General features: G+C 38.7%; 2 protein-coding genes across 5 annotated transcripts in view; one reads left to right on the forward strand and one right to left on the reverse strand.

Moving 5' to 3' along the window:
- The first annotated feature begins 245 nt into the window (after positions 1-245).
- plxdc2a (plexin domain containing 2a) lies at positions 246-17,632 on the forward strand. Its single transcript, XM_053498168.1, is given in 14 exon segments — positions 246-321; positions 324-422; positions 6,368-6,600; positions 6,689-6,829; positions 8,695-8,764; positions 8,845-8,967; positions 9,099-9,217; positions 9,370-9,469; positions 9,607-9,708; positions 9,899-9,980; positions 11,648-11,708; positions 11,795-11,963; positions 16,451-16,608; positions 16,961-17,632. Coding segments are annotated over 14 exon segments (1,761 nt in total). The 3' UTR covers positions 17,189-17,632.
- The window catches only part of myripa (myosin VIIA and Rab interacting protein a), a 29,736-nt gene continuing 28,074 nt past the window's right edge, over positions 17,626-19,287 (reverse strand). For 3 of the 4 annotated variants that reach the window (XM_053498143.1, XM_053498150.1, XM_053498134.1), the window contains one exon: positions 18,988-19,128. In XM_053498143.1, coding sequence (XP_053354118.1) covers positions 19,115-19,128 — 14 coding nt within the window. In that variant the 3' untranslated portion in view covers positions 18,988-19,114. Of the gene's footprint in view, positions 19,129-19,287 lie in introns of all 4 variants that reach the window. The other variant, XM_053498156.1, reaches the window with a different exon arrangement.

Genomic DNA, 19,287 nt, shown 5'->3' on the forward strand with positions numbered 1-19,287 from the left:
CAGGCGAATTAATCTTCAAGAGATCAGTAAAAAGTAATATTTTAGTGTTAATGTTGTTTAAATAATTGGTTAAACCAACTCACAGTCCATCAGATTAGAAAACCTGTGTAACAATATTAGCATGTGCAACTGGCTGGAAGTCATCTGGCCAGCCCTGTTGGTGTAATCAGTAGTTGGATGTTTGAGCTGTATGTAGGCACAGCATATGTGAGCAAGTGTCAGATGGAAACACTCCTGTGCTACTGATGCCATTCGCAGCGTCAAATCTGCCGGAGTTAGAGCTCCTCAAAGGTGCCGTGTCAACCAACAGTTTCAGGATTTACTGAGCTCTGTGTTGGAAATGGCAGCAAGATTCAACGTGTTTCTCGGACTGTTCACAGCCATTCAGTTGAAGTTTACCATTGAGGAGTTGTCAAGAAGTGGTGAGTAAATGATTGGAGACACAGTAGATGATCCAGAAAATTTGGTCTGCATTGTGTGGAAAAACAGTAAGTTTAGGGAATGTTTAAAAAATAAATTCTTAGTAAAGTTCTTTTTAAAGTCTCTTTTACAAACCACAAGACAAAATGCTGTACTGCAAGTAAGTAGCGGATAAAAATCTGTGCTGCTGGGAAACATTTACAGATTTTGTGGTATAGACTGCAAACTTAAGATATGTACCCATCACTTTTTGATATGGCTTTTTTATCCTCGCCATTTTTAATGCCTAGTTTTCTTTCCACCACATTTATATATGCCCAGTTTTTGTCCCGTTATTTTTTTTTAACTGCACCAGGTTGGGCTATTATTTAATATGATCATTTCTGTCCCTAGCACCAGAATGCTTGGTTTTGCCCCCACCAAGTTAGGGCTGCTGTATAGTTATATAGGCATTTTCTCCCCACTGTTCTTTGCTATGCATAATTTTATTCCCTTCACTTTTGATATACCTGATTTTGTATCTATTGATGAGTCTGTTTTTTCTTTCAACTATCCTTACTTCCAGTGTTTTAACACACAGTTACATTAAAAAGACAGGCAGTTTACAGTAAATATGCTGTTGTCAATGGGGATCTCTCTCTCTCTCTCTCTTTCTGTCAAAAAGAAAGCTTTTTCAAATAAAAGGTTTTGCCAAAGCTACAGCTAATCTCACCTACGAATTCAGCAAGAACATCTTAATATCTTATGTTTGCTGCAAGTAATACTAGATTCATTCACAACATTTACTTCTCAGTTATAACAAGGGGAATTATCTTTTGGCATATTGAGCTCTAATTCTTTAAATCACTGCAACATCATTCTGAGCACAATTACCTAATGAGATACTGTATGCCATTGAAATGGTTGAGGGCGTTGCTGTAGTAGCACCAAAGGGCAGTATGGCCTGCTGTGCCAGATTTAATCGTAACGATTGACGCAAATCTTATTTATGCACCAAGACCCAAAGGGTCTGCTAGTAGTAAGTGTATAGATCTCCTCGTGTCAGAAGGAGCTGAGTTAAAAAAAAAAAATCCTACGTATGATGCATTCTTCTCCCCTACTCTTCTGATGGTTTCCCATCGAGGGAACAGCATTGGAGTGTTTTTATATCAGTATCTATTGTATCTATTTCAAATTATATCAGTCAAAAGTTTGGGCACACCTTCTAATTGTCTTTTTCTGTCGTTCGAAACTATGAAATAACACATGGAATTGGGTAATTAAATAACAACAGTCAGTTGTTTTTTTAAGACATGAAGTGGTTGTAATACAGTAATTCTTGCAAGAACAGTATTGTCAAGTGCATTTGCAAAACCTGTCACGCACAAACATGAAACTGGCGCTCATGAAGACCATCCCAGCAGAAAGCAAGACCAAAACTTACCTCTGCTGCAGAGGAGAAGTTCATTTAGAGTTATCAGTCTCAAAAATCACCAATTAAGGAACAGCACCTCGGATTAAGGCCGTTATAAAGGCTTTACAGGGCATACAGTAAGTGGCAGACACATCTCAATATCAACTGTTTACCTTTTACTGGTAGTGTAACATCGCATTCTAAGACTCTTGAAAGACACCTGAGCATTCGTAATTTAGCTATTGTGTGCCACCAAGGGGTACCACCATCAGCAGGCCCCCACAGAGACGGATGATGACCAGAAATAACAACAGACCAGAATATTTTTAATTAATCAGAATTAAGGGGTGGCTGAGTGGGCTTTAAGTTCCTCATCGGTTCTAACAACATAGTGATGCTCAGGTACAAAAATCACCAGGGTGACACAATATCAAAGTGCCCACTTATGTAAAATTCACTTTTTGGTTATTTTTAGACATTCACATGGGTCTCCTGTCTGCATAAACACACAAATCATGAGAAAAACATTCCCTGCTGTTTTTTTCCCCATTATTCTATTTGCCAAGGCTTAAATAAGCAAGTTAGGTTTTTTCACCCGATTATGACTAAATATATATAGCAAACATCTCCCTACACAGTTGTTTCCAGCTCTGCAGTTTCTGGGCACAATTTTTAAGCTAAATTAAATAGGTTAGTGGCTAATTTCTTTTGGTTTACTGAGCCTTCTTCAGCTCTTGTGTTTAGACTTTTGCATTATGAAATATTGAAGATATGAAGTCATCATAAAATAGAGCTGTTACATATATTTTCCCTTATTTTTGTTTATCAGAAATACTTAAAAACAAGTGGGAAGTGCTTAATAAGGTCCTGAACATGCAGGGAAATTAAAAGGCACATTTTGGAGACCTGTAAGACTTATACGAATTTATTTAAAAAGGAGTATAAAATGTGACCTTTTTAAAATAGCTTTTTTTTTTTCTTACACAGAAGCTCCAGAGCAAATTAATTACCAGGTCAGTACAGTTGTACAGCTGCTGCATTGTCAAGGCCACCTAGAGACAGGGAACAGATCTGGAAACTTCAGCTAGATGCAAATGGCTAGATGGCTCCGTGCCAATGGCAAGCATACACAATCTCTGTTGTTTATGGGTTTTACTAGTACCTAATTGACCTCTAAAGCCATCTGGGACAAGAGGGAGTAGCCCATGCATTCCCATTTCATTTACTCAATTACCACACTACACAGCATATAACATATAAACTACAGTGGTTTACTTGAGCCTCTAAAAAAACCAAGAAGTCACTACTATATTTTTCTGCTTTCACTAGTAGCTGGGCCCCTCTGTGAGCCTTTCCTTGCGTGGAAGATCAACATTCCTTCCTTCAGTAAAGAAAATGCAGCAGTCACATTAAATATGCCCTTCCAGTTACTCATAGAGTGAGTCATTACCCCGTAACATACTGTACTGTTATAGGTTATCCAGGTGTAAGGAAAAAACACTCAGTAATTTGGATGGGTGAAATAGTATGACATGATATAATTGTAGTTGTATTTTCTTGAGTCTTGCAAGAAAAATGATTTTCGTGGTCAGATGGTCATTGACAATAATAATTTGTATATTATAGAGAACTAAGCCATATAGTCACCACATGACATTGTCATAAAAGTCCCACAATGTTTGCAAAAATGTACATAAAGGTATTAAAATACCACCACTTGTAGTTTATCCATTGCAAACACAGTTGCAATATGTCTGACATTTTGACTTTTTGAAAGTGCCTGTACGTACAGTTAAAATGTATGTATAGAAAATTGCCGTCATTATATTGTGGCATGTAATCATATAAAGTCTTGTGACCTGCTTCTGCCTGTGAGATCTTACTTAACAGTGACATGAGACAATGTAGATCATGTAAACTCAATTCTAAAATCATTAATCAATAATTTGCTGAATATCTTGTGTTTGAAAACAATGATGTGCAGTAAACGGCTGTTTGAAAATGTGTGTGTGTGTGTGTGTATGTATATATAAATAAATAAATTTAAAAAAATATATATATATATATATATTGTAGCGTTTTTACGCCGGAAGGAATGCTGGAGAGACGAGTGAGCTTATTTGCTACCCAATGCAATGGCTGGGAGTACTTTATTAAGCACACAGCATGTAAGGCATGAGCAGCACCTTCACTCAGGAGCCTACATCCAACTCAGCACTAGCATGAACTGGAGCACATTTCACACGTCACACACCCCTCACACAAACAGGGCCGAAGCCACCAACCCAAACACCTTTCCCCAACATGGTGAACCACACCGACATCCCCGCAAGGCATGCTGGTCGTCAGCCGCCGCCCCGCCCACGCCACACTGCCCCCACCCGAGCTGTGACCGTCCCTGGTCACCATGACGAACTCCGTTTCGGAGGCGTGGAGGCGGTCGGCGCTGGCGGTGGGAACGCCGGCGTCCTTTGGCAGGTGAGGGGTGAACGCGAATGTAGTCCTGAGGCGGTCCGGCCTCCAGAGTTCGATGGTTACCCGGCGTGCGGCTGTGGAGGCGCAAGACGGTCCCGGTGGGGCAAAACTCGTGCCCGCCCTGCCAACCGCACCCGGTAGATGACATCGGAGAGCCGAGCTGGCTGTGAGTGTCCACGCCCATTCGCCCCTTCTGCCTGGCGATGAGCGGTTCACAGTTCCACAACCCGTGGGAAACAGTGGAGCCGGTGTCCACGAGCGCCCGCAGTAAGACGCCGTCCGGCACACAGTCGATGTAAAGCCCCGCGGGGCTCCCCAACCGTCCACCCGGCGCTAGTTTAGCGGCTGCTGGTGTACGCTGTTCCTCAGGCCTGAGAACGTTGAAGCGGTAGTCCGGCTGTCCATCAGGCCTGAGAACGTTGCAGTGGTAGTCCGGCGGTCCCTGGCCTCGGCGTCGTCGCGGAATCTTGGAAGCGGTGTCGAGGCCTAGCCGCGACGGGTAGCCCTGTCCCCGGCTAGGTTCACCTACCAAGCGCCACTGAGCTGCGGGCGGTCGCTCGGCTCTTTTGCCGTGATGTGCCGCCATTATGGGCTCAGCGCGCTCGACCTCGCACAGCGCCTCCTTACGGTGACCCGCGCCGTCGCCTCGCCGCGAAACGTCGGAGAGCTGCACGTTGCCTAGCCGCGACGGGTAGCCCTGTCCCCGGCTAGGTTCACGAACCGAGCGCCACTGAGCTGCGGGCGGTCGCTCGGCTCTTCCGCCGCGATGTGCCGCCGATATGGGCTCAGCGCGCTCGGCCTCGCGCAGCGGCAGGTCGCTTTGCCGGCTAACGGCGCACGGAGCTGTATCTTGCTCCGGCGCTTGCGCAGTGCCAGCCTCCGCCCCGAGATCCAGCGCCGGGATTTTCTGCTTCCCGCTCCGCGTTGGTTGACGTGGTGTGCTCGCGCTAGCTCCGCCAGAAAAGCGCTTCTTCAGCGCGAGTAGTCGCTCCGCTACTCGGCGGCCCGCTTGGATTTTCAGATGGTCCTCCTTTGTGCGCTCGAACCCGTTATTCTCCATCCCACTTCTGACACCAATGTAGCGTTTTTACGCCGGAAGGAATGCTGGAGAGACGAGTGAGCTTATTTGCTACCCAATGCAATGGCTGGGAGTACTTTATTAAGCACACAGCATGTAAGGCATGAGCAGCACCTTCACTCAGGAGCCTACATCCAACTCAGCACTAGCATGAACTGGAGCACATTTCACACGTCACACACCCCTCACACAAACAGGGCCGAAGCCACCAACCCAAACACCTTTCCCCAACATGGTGAACCACACCGACATCCCCGCAAGGCATGCTGGTCGTCAGCCGCCGCCCCGCCCACGCCACAATATATACATTTTAATCAGCTTAGATCAGTAATTTTCTAATATTTAGTTCAAATTTCTGATAATTCAGTTACAAAGCTTCACATTCTAACCTGCCACACAATCCAGTCATGAGAGACAACTAATAGAAATACCTGTTAAAATATTACCACTGGTCTGTATAATGTCCCACCAACCTGCCTGTCACTGTGAGGAACGCAGAGCATGTTTCACTCTTTCTTGTGAAATGATAAGTGTAGACGATTTGTCCTTGGAAGAATTTTAAAAAAGGCATTCAACTGGTCTGGATTTGAGACAAAAAAAATAAGATACACAGACATAATACAATTTGCTCACAAAATTATCACCTGACCCTGAGCATGAGCCCATCCTCCAGTGAGTGGTGCATCTTAAGTGTACATTTTGAGAGTACATTCTGCACTCTCATGTTGAATTTAGTTATACTTTGTCTCGTCTGGGCCTGTCTACTAGCTTATATAATTTTTTCCCCCATATTTTCCTTTGACCTCTGTGATCATGTGGTCATGTATAACCACCAGGCACAGGTTGCTTTTTCTTTGCCAATGTATATAAGAAAAATAGTGGTGAAGTTATAACATAGAAATACATAGTTAACATAATGCATTTAAAATGCACTTCCTTTCCTTCACATAGAACCTGTTATGTAAACTGACATTGAAATTTATTAATTCATTATTTATCAGCAGTGGCGAGTGCAGAACTTCAGAGCTTTCATGGAATGCAGAGTGCAGCAACAGGTCTGAACAACCAAAGGGAAAAAGAGAAGGGTGGGCTGCCCTCCACTACACAGCCAAGTCCTGCTTGGGCCAGTCATATTCAGGAACATGGGCATTACCAGGAGCATGGCAGGTCTGGAACTGAACGCCACCCTGAGGTGTTAACTAATAAAAAACACACAAACAGCTCTCACTTTGAGGTAACAACTTACTGCCATGATTGAAAGCTCAAGAAGTAAAGCCTAGAATTGTAAATATTTTACTTATATGTCTCTTTTTGTCTGACAGCAAGACACAGATCATATCTACTACATTTCCAAAATCTACCAGCCCGAAGATGCTGCAGGGAAAGCCTTATGGGTAAATTTGAAAAAGATGGACAATGGAAAAGTTCAAAAAATCCTTTCCAACACCCACAGACAAGCTTTGGTATGGCTGCACATCCCATTATTAATTAAAACTGATTGGTACTGCATGTTTAAAACAACACCTATTAAGGAGTCCTATTTATGACCTGGTATTTTATTTGCTTTACTTGACTAACTAAAGTTTTCCTGTTTGTCAGAATACCATGCTTAACTATCTAAATATAATTGTAAAATGAAACAATACTTCTACTAACTTAGATATTACAGAAGTACACCCCTCCACACTTTTTTCCTTCCACTTATTGCCTGTAAGCACATACAGTATACCATTAATCACAAAAACAGAAATAACAGGATACTGTGCCATTAACCATTGCCTTTGCATTAGATTAGACAATTAGATTAGACAGCCTCAGATTTAGGCAAATACAACCTCAAACAAAGGACAACATATAACTACTTTCACCATGTTATTTATTCAACAAAAATGAAAAAAATTCAAAAAGCATTTCAGTTGGGTTGAGGTCTGTACTTTAGTTTTCTTTGGATCGTTGCCCTATTGCATGACCCAATTTCCTCACATTTGACCAACTGACCTCACATTTGCAGCTAGAATACTCTGGTATACAGGAGGCTTCATGGTGAACTCAATGACTGCAAGGGCCCAAGGTCCTGTGGTTTGTTCAGATTTACTATAGTTTGTGAACCTTCATCATGCTTCTGTGCTCGTTTTAGAAAGAAGAGGCCATTTCCTGGCAAGTCTTCCAAACAAACAGTACTTGTTCAGTCTTCTCCTAATTGTGCTGTCATGGACTTTAATCCTTAACATGCGCTGTGTAGCCTGTAGGGTCGGACATGTAGCTTTTGGGTTTTTGCATTTTTTAAGCACTGTCTGACCTTGAGGTGAATGTGTTGGGACCTCCACTTCTGGAAACTGTCTTGAATGCTTTTCAATTGTGAATCATTAAAATGTTAATAATTATCATCATCTTTTAAAATAATCACTGTAGACCTTTGAACTTGAAATGTTGAAACAAAATGTTTGGAAATGGTTTTATAGGTCTTTTCAAATGTATACAATTGCTTTTCTAAGACCATTGCTTACATCTTACCCTCTTAGCATTGTAATTGACAAAACCTCTGCTTTTATAGAGGCCTGCAAACCTGTTAATTATCAGTTAATCAAGTTTTTGATATTCAATATTGGAACATCTCACCTTTAGTTTGAACCCACTTTTTTGAAGTAATATAAACATTATTAAATGTTAAATCTGCCAATGGCCACTGTTGGTTTGAGGCCTTGGTTATACCTGTGAATACTGCATTTGTTTACAAGGATAAACCAACATCAAGCTCAGAAAGACTATTGGAGACAGTGAACTATACAGGGCAGTGAATGTTCTATGGTTAAAACATTGGCCGACTGATCAGGAGCCTCAACTGCTCTGGTGTATATATAATATAAGTTCCACATTATTAGGTACCTATGCACATCCATACACTCATCTATTTGCCAATCCTTTGGAGAAAAGTGCAATGCAATGCAATGCGAAATAAATAAATAAATAAATAAATAAATAATAAATCATGTAAACAGTACACAGATATAGATCGAGAGCTTCAGATAATGTTTACATCACACATTTGAGTGAAGAAAAATGTCATCTCTGTGACTTTTACTGTAGACAGGTTTAGGTATTTCATAAGCTGCTGATCCAATGTGAGCACTAAGAGTTTCCACAGAATGATGCAAAAAACAATATAATCACCATGGTAAGCAGAAAAGCATCTCAACAGGTTAAGATAATTACAAACAGTTCTGTTATATTTGGCATGGCAACTTATATTTTAGTTGTATTGGGTTCAGCTTGAACAGAATTTACAAGAAATAAAATTTAACAAAATAATTTGTTTATTGTTTTACAGACAGTAAACCTGTCCTTTGAGTTTCCTTATTATGGACATTTACTAAAAGAGATAACAATGACTACCGGTGGTGAGTTGTGTCCTAAAGTAACACACTAAAGATTTATTTCTAATAATAAAAAAAAAGGATTAATCTCTCAATGTCCACAGGTTTCCTCTACACAGGAGACATGATTCATAAGATGCTGACAGCCACTCAGTATATTGCTCCGCTTATGGCTAACTTTGACCCAAGTATTTCCCCAAATTCCACCATCATGTACTGTGATAATGGTACAGTGAAGCACTGCACATATTTCATGTTTTTAACCTTCACATGTGTTCTAGTTTATAATTTTTAGTAAAAAAAAAAACTTCAGAAAAAAAATCTAATTATGCAAATAGGTAATCTTTCTGGTTCACAGGCACAGCATTTATTGTGCAGTGGGACCACGTTTACCTCCAAGATGACCCAGATTTGGGCAGTTTCACGTTCCAGGCTGTGTTGTACAGCGATGGCAGGATAACTTTTGCCTACAAGGAGGTTTGGCCTTGTACAGTTTTTATGACATCATAATAATAATAATAATAATAATAATAATAATAAAAAAAAAAAAAATAATAATAATAATAATAATAATAATAATAATAAAAGAACTGTCTTGCTAACACTGCTTTGCTAAATGTACTTTTCAGATTCCTGTTGGTATCAATAAAATTAGATCAGAGAATCATCCAGTGAAAGTTGGCCTTTCTGATGCATTTGTGGTGCTTCATAAGATTCAGCAGATTCCAGGTAAAATATTTTATTGCTAAAAAAAGCAATAGCTACATCCTCTTATTCTATCCACTCTGTTAAAATGATATTAGTATACTGTATGTACAGCATAGCGATATTAGACACGCAACTGTAAGGAACCCACATTTCTACAGATGCAGATATCCGAAGGAGAACAATATACGAGTACCATCGAGTTGAGCTGTTGAAATCCAAAATCATCAACTCCAGTGCTATTGAGTTGCTCCCTCTTCCAAGTGAGTCTCTTTTAACTGAATGAGATCAGTCTTGTTTTCTGTCTCCGAGACCATCGTGCCAAGTGTCATTTTTCTCAGATTAGTGGTGTGTATTTATTTGTTTAGTGTGAGTGAACCAAAATGTTCTTCCCCTTTTGTCACCTCTGTGTTAAATTATGCCGCTGTGTCCGGGTCATCCCAATCGCACCAGCCTGCCTGCAGTTCTCCAGCTGTGACAGCTGTGTTACAGCAGACATTGGCTTCGACTGTAGCTGGTGCAGCCGCCTACAAAGGTACTATTAATTTTTGTCCACATTTAGGATTTTAGCATTAGAACCACAATGACTTGGAATATTGTCTACAACTTGGAAAGTATGATTATGAATCACAAACTGACAGAGTGAGGAGGGGGAGTGCTGTGGGTACAGAGGCTTGCAAATATATATCACAAATATATTTAAAATATATAAATTTATCCCCCATGAACTTTTTCACATTTCATCATGTTGGACGGACAAATGTAAATGTATTTTATAGAGATGTATTTTATTTTTGATAGACCGCCAAAAAGTGGCACATAATTGTGAAGTGAAAGGAAAATGTTAATGGTTTAAAAATTTTTTACAAATGAATATCTGAAAAATGTCGAGTGCATTTGTATTCAGCACTCCTGAGTCAATGTTTTGTAGGAACACCATTCGCTTCAATTACAAGTCTTTTGGAGTATGTCTCTCCCTAGTACATTTTTGCACTTTCGTCTTTGCAAAATAGCTCAAGCTCAGATTGGATGGAATGCCTCTGTAAACAACAATTTTTAAGTCTTGCAACAGATTCTCAATTGATTTAAGTCTGGACTTTGGGCCTGGGTCTGGACCGGGCCATTTTCTGTTTAGAGTTGTTGTCCTATACAACATGATGTTGCCACAACCATGCACAGTGTTGGTTTTACGTCATACATAGCATTTTGGTCAAAAAGGCCAAAAAGTTAGGTCTAATCTAACCAGATCACCTTCTTCCACATGTTTGCTGTGTGCCACACATGGTTTTCTTTTAACAATGATTTTCTTACGTTCGCAGTTTTGCCATTCTATTTCCATTTTTGGAAACTTTATCCTTGTCTAACTTCTCCAAGTGTTTCCAATATTCTCTAAGAAACTTCTTAAGGGCTTCACCGAACGACTGTATTTATACTAAGATTAAATTATATACAGGTGGACTCTATTTACTACTAAAGGCAATTGGTTTCACTGTATTTTAGGTAGGGGTATCAGAGTAAAGATTATAATTTTCCTTCCATTTCACAATTATGTGCCACTTTGTATTGGCCGGTGACATTAAATCCCAATACATTTACGGTAGGTGGTTGTGACGTGACAAAATGTGGAAAAGTTCATGGAGTATGAATACTTTTGCAAGGCACTCTACCACTGCCGCTTCACAGTTATCAGTTTGAATCTGAGATTTTTGGGCTGTATGGAGATATGCATGTTCTCCCTGTGTCCATGTAGGTTCTCTCCAGAATCACCAGTTAATTGGTTGTAATAAATTTTCCAAGATATTCATGAGTGTGTGAATATGTATGGAATTGCATAACATTCAGGGTATATTCCCACCTCACACCTAGTGGTCCTAGGATAAGCTGCATATCTATCATGACCCTAACCAGGGTAAAAAAGTTTTTGCTGATTCAAAAAATGTACAATGTACAGTCTGTGATTGAAACATTGCATTCTTTTGCCTGATCTATTAAAGTGGCTGGCATATTTATATGTATGTATTTGCAACAAAATGACAAATTTGACAATTGTAGTTTCTTTTAACAAACACTAGAGGATGTATGGGAACTGCGATGCATGTGGAAAGAACAAACATCAGTTCTTTGACTTCACAATGTAGTATTCTGTGCATACTTATAATAGTTTCTAATAGTTTACAGAAATTAAATTTTTATGGTGCGCAGATGTTCCAGTGGCTTCGACCGAAATCGTCAGGATTGGGTTGACAGCGGTTGTTTGGATGAGGTAATGGCATTTCATAACACTGTCACAAAACATTATCCTCTATTGCTGTTGCTGCTACAAGTGACTGCATTTCCATGAATGTTTAGATAAAGAAGCAGAGCTGCAGTGAAACGTTCAAACCACATGCTGAAAGCACTGGGCCTGCAATCGATAACACAGCAGCATCTACATCCACAGCCCAGCCCAGCAGATACAGCAGTGACATCAGTGCTATATCATCCACTATTACTCATCCCACCTCCCTGTCTGCTGAGCGTGAGTAGAGTAAAATGTTTACTAAGACTGTAAAAATAATATCATTTCTAACACTGAAACAATCCTCAGATTGGGTGAAAAGTAACTAGGCATTAAAAATTGGTAATAAAATCCATATTTCTAATGCAAATTTATTGAAACAGATTGTATGTGTACAGCCCCCAAGTCCTTCAGTGTTTGCAAGACTTTTGTCCTGTACACCTTCTCCTTTGCGTAGCCCCACAGGAGAAAAAAAAAATCACATAAAGTGAGATCTGGTCTTCTTGGAGGCCATTCATTACACGTAGGTCCTGGAACATGCTTAAGGAGACACTGGAGGACTTGGAAGCATAGATTCCGGAGCTTCTCAGCAATATCTCAAATGACTTCCTCCTGATCACTGTGCATTCCATCCACGACCGTTTGAGGAAACTGGTTAACGCAACTGGTGCCTAATTTCTCTATGTAATAAAGTACATGTACAATATGTTTCTATAATATAGAAATATAATCTTCATATTATAAATATAGAGTTTATTACCAGTTTTAAATACCTAGGTACTTTTCACCAATTCTGTACATTTATTAAATAAAAAATACTAAAAGGATTGGACCAGACCTTATTCTATTATTTACAGTCTGGTTTATGGCTAGTGTTTTAGAAACTGATGGCATTATGAAGTCTGCTGAGTCCTGGAATATTTCAGTAAAAAACTTGGTTACCTCTGCCAGTAGGTTAAGACTTGGCCACAGATACAGCCTTTAACAACACGATGAACCAAAAATATTAGTAAATCAGCACAATAAATAGTTAAAGAAATATAAAATCAGTGTCATACAATGGCCATCTGAATGTGAACAACCGAGGACAAAGGTCACGATATACAGTATGACTTAAAGCTTAAAATGTTCTTCATGGAGGTGTGCATGGAGGACCAAGCACCTTAAGCACATCTAACCCGGTTAGACATTACAGGTACAGAGACTTAGTCTTTTCTTCAGTGTAGGCATCACACCATGTTAATTCTAAGAGGGCTGAGTATCTTAAAATGTAAACTTTGTACATACAAGTATATAAAAACTCTCTTCTGTTTAAATAAAACTATACGTCTGTCTTTGAGCTCAAAATATCACTTATTGTATGTGATTAAACATCTATTGACTTTTTGGCTCATCTTTATGAACTGTGACAAAAATTCTAAACAGCAGTGGTATTTGTACTGTAGCTACAACAAATATGCATGAAAGTGAATACAGAGAACAACGTGAAGCAACAGTGAACCAACCCTACTGTTTACCAGCACAACTGCCTGAAGCACAGGCAGTATATCATGTTTATAAAGTCTTACTCATGCATTCATGCCTCAGCCAGCATAACAACATTGTAAATCAACCAGGAAGTGACAGTGTGGCTTACATCAACTCTACTTCACAGTTCATGAAGCCCAGTGCCAAGTCTTTCCTTTAATAAAACTTCAAAATGGGATTGTAAATTAGAATGGAGTGGTGGAAGTAAAGTAGATGGGAAACAATTTTATATATGTCATAATCAAAGTTGCACAGTGGTGTGGTTGTTAGCACTGGTTGAGAGTGCTTACAACACTCTCACCCTGGGATAGACGCCAGGCAGCCCACAACCATATACAGGATTTAACTGAAGATAGATGTAAGTGTCCTACTGAAATGTCTTCTGACTACCTAAAAATCTTGAAAATTGGTTTATAGAAAATCCCAGTTAAGTTCTCTATGTGACTGTGGTTTTGGATAACAACAATGTTTAAACACTTGGCTACCTTCATTTGCACACACATGCTGAAACCTCTCAGGAATCAGGGAACTTGCACTCCATTTGAACCCATCGACCCCTATACAAAAATGTCATTTATGTCATTTAAAAAATCGCATTTTACTGGAAGAAGTGATTGGATTTTTTATAGAATATAAGAAGCTTCTCACACAGTACCATGCTGAGGCAAGGGCAGGGTATTTGGCCTGCATGTTGGTTATTGTGAGTCACTTACAGTGAGGCTAATTATGTTTGGAATCACTTCCATGCCAAATGAAGAGTGCCATCTGATCACGCTGCCCTCATATACATAGCGTCCTCATTGTCTCTGAATAAGGGGTAGGAAGAAGAACCATCACCTGGGGTACACTGAGCACGCCACCCCATGGGGTGAGTTTTCTTTTTGTGTGCTAGGTCAACCATATGTTTGGAAAGGAAATCTGAGGCACTTGTTCTGCATATCCAGCATCATTCTCTAAGAGCATAAACTGCAAAACTAGCAATTCTTTATTGACTGTGGCATTTGGGTCTTGTTTCACTTTTGTTATTCACTTGAAGCCAAGACTATTTTTATAACCTATTTATGCCTGATAGTGAAGGATGTAAATTGAGAATTAATTGCAAAAATGATTTTTTTTTTTAAAAAGGCTCTGCATTTTTAAATTGGTCTATTTAACAACGCAGGCACGAGTGGTTTAGCCTAACCCACTAACACAGAAGTAGTAGTCCCGAGGAATAATCTTAGAAAAACTGAGGAAGGCTTCACTTGGGACTAAGACAGAGAAAAGAAACAAGAAAATTCACTCCTATTTGTATGCAAATCCCTCGTTTTGCTACACACTGGAGATATTTGAGATTAGTTTGTGTTTAGTTTTAATTTTGTAATATTTAAACCTACATTCTAGATTGAACCAATTTTCTTCAAGTGATCAAAAATATTTGACCCTGGGCCTCCGAGTGGCGCAGTGGGAAAGTGCTCGCTCTATTATTCGAAGGTCGCTGGTTCGATTCCCAGGTGATGCTGTAACCTCTCACAGCCGGAGGTCTAGAGAGACCTGATTGGCCGAGCTCTCTCAGATGGGAAGGGATTAGAGGTACTTAGTGTACCCATATTAATCACGGCTCTACAGCCAATCAGGTGCGTCTGTGAGCTCACACAAGCGGAAGGAGCGGATAGCGCTGTCCTCCAAATGTGTTACACCGCCGGCAACAGTGCATGAGCGAGCAGTTTGAAAAGATGCGGTCGGCTGGCATTACATTAACACGTGATAGTCTACCACTGAGTGGTAGTAGTAGCTTTAATGTAGGAGCCCCCTAGTGACAGGGAGGAATTGGACACGACTAAATTAGGGAGAAAATCAGAAAAAAATGGCAAAAAAAAATTTATAAAATAAGCTCCAAATGTCTGGTCGTAATATCATTGCAGATAAAGTTCATAGAAATAGTGGCCCCGAAATCGATAAAACGTATACCTCCAAATACTGCTATTTATGTTATAAAAAAGTATAAGCAGTCTGCCATCAAAGGTACCATCTTAATTTGTTCTAAGATATCACAACATTCATCCTCCACACTGCTTATCATGGAGACGACTCGCATGAGGCAGGGTACATCCTGGACAGAGTGCCTGTCTATCTATTGCTCTGTCTATCTATTGCACGATATACACACACACTATGGGCAATTTTCAAAAGCCCTCTACTCTGCATGCTTTTGTTATTGTTGGAGGTAACATGAGTACCTGGAAGAAACCCACTAAGCACAGAGAGAACATGCAAACTCCGCAAAAACAGACCCAAGGCAGGAATTGAACCCTCAAACCCGTCTGAAAGTACAAGCCCACAGTGCTAACCACTATGTTACCGTGCCAGGAAATATTACAGTGTGAAAGCTAAAATTTTGATCTGTTGTCTCATATTCATCTTTTGATCTTAAACCCAAATGTCTTTAATTTATAGCAAAAACAATAGAATTGGCCTTGCTGTTCCAATACTTTAGAAGAGGATAATATACTGTATCTAGTTGCATTGTACACTTACCAGTGTGAGGGCAGTGTGATGAAACCGACTCAGCTAATCTAGCAGCAGGTATCACAGGTCAGTATTTTTATAGATGGCAACCAGACAGGCTGTTTTTTAATTAAAAAAAATTAAATATATTAGCAGGACATTTGAAGGACATACTTACATACTGCTCACATGTAGTTACAAGCTGTTATGCAAATAGCTAAATAATGTTTAAGAATTCTGACATGTGCACAAGGTGAAGTAAATAACGGGCCAAGAGACAATGGTAGTTTACTGTAAAATACCATAAGATCATACCATGTGACTTCATGATAACATTTAAGCAGGAAATATAACTGAAAAAATTTTTGGGAAAAGTTCCAAATTATTGGCACTAACATAATCAGCACATTATGAATACCTTTTTTATTTTTGCTTTTGTAATGGAGAAATTAATGGTTTAGACCTGGTCCTAGTCAATTCATTAAAAAGCCATATATATATATATATTATTTTTTTTTTTACATCCTTGTTCTTTTGTATTTTTTTGTATTTACTGATCATAAAAGCTTTACTTGGCATGCCATTTCATGAATTTTTAGTTCATATGTATACGTACTATATAATAATACTATATAATAAATTATTATTATTATTATTATTATTATTTACACAGTGCAGAATATGATAGTTGCTTGAGGTCTTTGCTCTGATAGACTCTGAAGCAGGAAGGGCAGGCGAGCAAAATGCAAGGCTGCAGACCGGTCTGCTTGTTAGCATCCTCCTCATTGTGTTGCTGATGGTGACTGCAGTAATGGCTACAATCTACATGTACCACCATCCCACCTCCAGCGCAAGCCTCTTCTTCATCGAGGTCAGCATTCACATCATAAGCATTTTTTAGCAAGTGCCATTACCTGCATATTTGAAATAATAAACTATGTTGATGGCGAGGACCAGACATTTAAAATGTGTTTGAAATATGATAGGAGATACATTAGGTACAATCCAAAGTGACATGCAGAATTAGACAAAGACAGATGAAGTTGAGCAATTTACCAGAGCAGTCAATGCTAAAGATCAGGGTTTATATAAGTTCTGCAGCAGAGGTCTATTTGTTACTAAACAGTATTTTACCTTAGCATTACAGTAGTTTAACTGCTGTAAATGTTTCACTATTTGTGTGTAAAACCACTAAATTTTCCTCGATTTTTCTGCATGTTCAGAGACGACCAACACACTGGCCTGTAATGAAGTTTCGGAGGGGTTCCGGTCACCCAGCCTATGCTGAAGTGGAAGCTATGGGAGTAGACAAAGAAGGCTTCCTTTTAATAGAGCCGAAGGACAGCTTCATCACTGCAGACAGACGAGAGAGCTCAATTACAACAGACCAAAGAGATGGTTTTATTGTGCCTGACCAAAAGGAGAAATTTCTCACTGTGGGACATCACTGACATGCACTGAGCCCAATCTGGAAAAGAGACTACAAAAGAAATATACCTCAAGCAGTTACTATTTCTCCTGTCAATTGTTTTTATTGTTTTAACAAATGCTGACACAAATCAATTTTGATAGAATTGTGAAAATATTGACTTGATATTTTGAAAATAGAATCATGGTTTGTTGGATGTCAAAAATTTTGCACTACATAGATTTTTCTTTTTTATAATTGGACAAAAAGGAAATGATCTTTTACTATGTATATATACACACACTATTGTTCAAATACTTTTAACTATTATCAACATAAATAAAAAACATGTAAACACTAATATAATATTACAGAAAGAAATTTAATACATACTAATAATTACAGATTTGTATGAACACACACATTATATACACGCACACACACACACACACACACACACATATATATATATATATATATATATATATATATATATGAGCAGTCTGACAGCAAAATAAAATGCACACAAGGCTGTTAAAAGGCACAAATAAAATATTCTTTCAACATTGTTTTGGTTATATCAGTGTGAATTTCATGTGATTTTGCACAGTTTTTGTCACAATGAATAAATCAGCCTGCAAACATGATTGTGGTTATTTAAGAACACAATTTAGTATCAGCAATATTTTGGTTAAGTTTTAATTTTAAATTTAAAAAACTCATACTTTGATTTGATTTTCATGGAGAGTGACTGGAACACTAAACCTTTGTTAATTACAGAGATTCCTGAAAATCATGAAAAGCATAAAAAACAATACAAAAAAGTTCAGTTTACAGCATCATCAGCCTGTTTCAGTTGTAATTTGGTTGTCGATGATAGCTCCTGTTCATTGTATAGCCATACACTATACACAGTCCATTTGTGTATTGTCCGATTGCATATACATCTGTGGTCCCATATGGTAACACAAATTGGGATGGAGCAAATATAATAAGACAACAGCTTCTCACATGTATCTCATGTCAGATACTTGAAGTCCAGGAAAGCAATGCCAGTAACAGTAAATTATGTAAACATCTTTTTTTTCTTGCCATGAACATTATCTAAAACTCCATTAAACACATTTAGCTGACTCATGGCAGCCACCTTTTTGCCTCTGTTTTGCTTTACTGATCACACAAGAGGTGACACAGTTTGCTTTTCATGTTGTGGTACTGTATGACTAAAGAATGGAAGGTCAAAGCTTCTAAAAGAGGGATATGTAGAAGTTTCAAAGTAAATGTCATGTTATAGACAACCTTGTGTGCCAAAGAAAAATTTTCTGCTTTCAAAATTAAGTCACGTTTTTATCACATTTTGCTGTCAAACTGTTCATATGAATTCTGTGTGCAGTTATAAAGGTACATTCATTTCTCTGGAAAGTTTTTAGTTAAGAGGGGAAAAAACAAGAGCAAATGCAACAGAACTGCTCATGATTTGTTAACTACCAAACTTCTGAGAAACTGTGATATGAATAGAATTAGAAAGGCTTTATATTACCTGCAGACTTCAATTTTTAGATTATCACATTTAATGTAATACAATTTGATGTCAATTTGAAAGCGAAATTATCCATAAGTTCAATTTCTAATCTTCCAAATGTTTATGGCACATAATAAACAAAACATTACATCTCATGGAAGTGCATAGTGTGTAAATAATCCCCTGCGATATATAGTTTTATACATGGTAATAAATTTTGGACTTTTAGTTCATTCCTTTACCATTCATCAGATGAAACCGGCCCACAATAATGCTGTACAAATTTTGGAGTGTCTTCAAGTCACTAGATCACAATCACATTTACAGTGAAGTGATTTTAATAATGGCTAATGAAAAAGACTGCTTGAGGCTCTAGCTCACTGAGTAAAGGCACAGACATCCAACTTGTTTGGCTGTAAAAAGATGTTTTCTGAGCTCCAACCCTCACTACGTCTTTTTACCTAAAATAAAGTAAAAAAAAAAAAAAAAACACTGATTAAAAAGCAAACAAAGAAAAAAAAAAAACAAATGCATGTTCCTCATGGGAGTATTACATTTTGCTTGTTAGTTACATGTTATATTAAAAATGTGTTCTGAAAGTAATCAGATATGATGTAGTA

Source organism: Clarias gariepinus, chromosome 1 (assembly GCF_024256425.1).
Source record: "Clarias gariepinus isolate MV-2021 ecotype Netherlands chromosome 1, CGAR_prim_01v2, whole genome shotgun sequence".
Taxonomy (NCBI): domain Eukaryota; kingdom Metazoa; phylum Chordata; class Actinopteri; order Siluriformes; family Clariidae; genus Clarias; species Clarias gariepinus.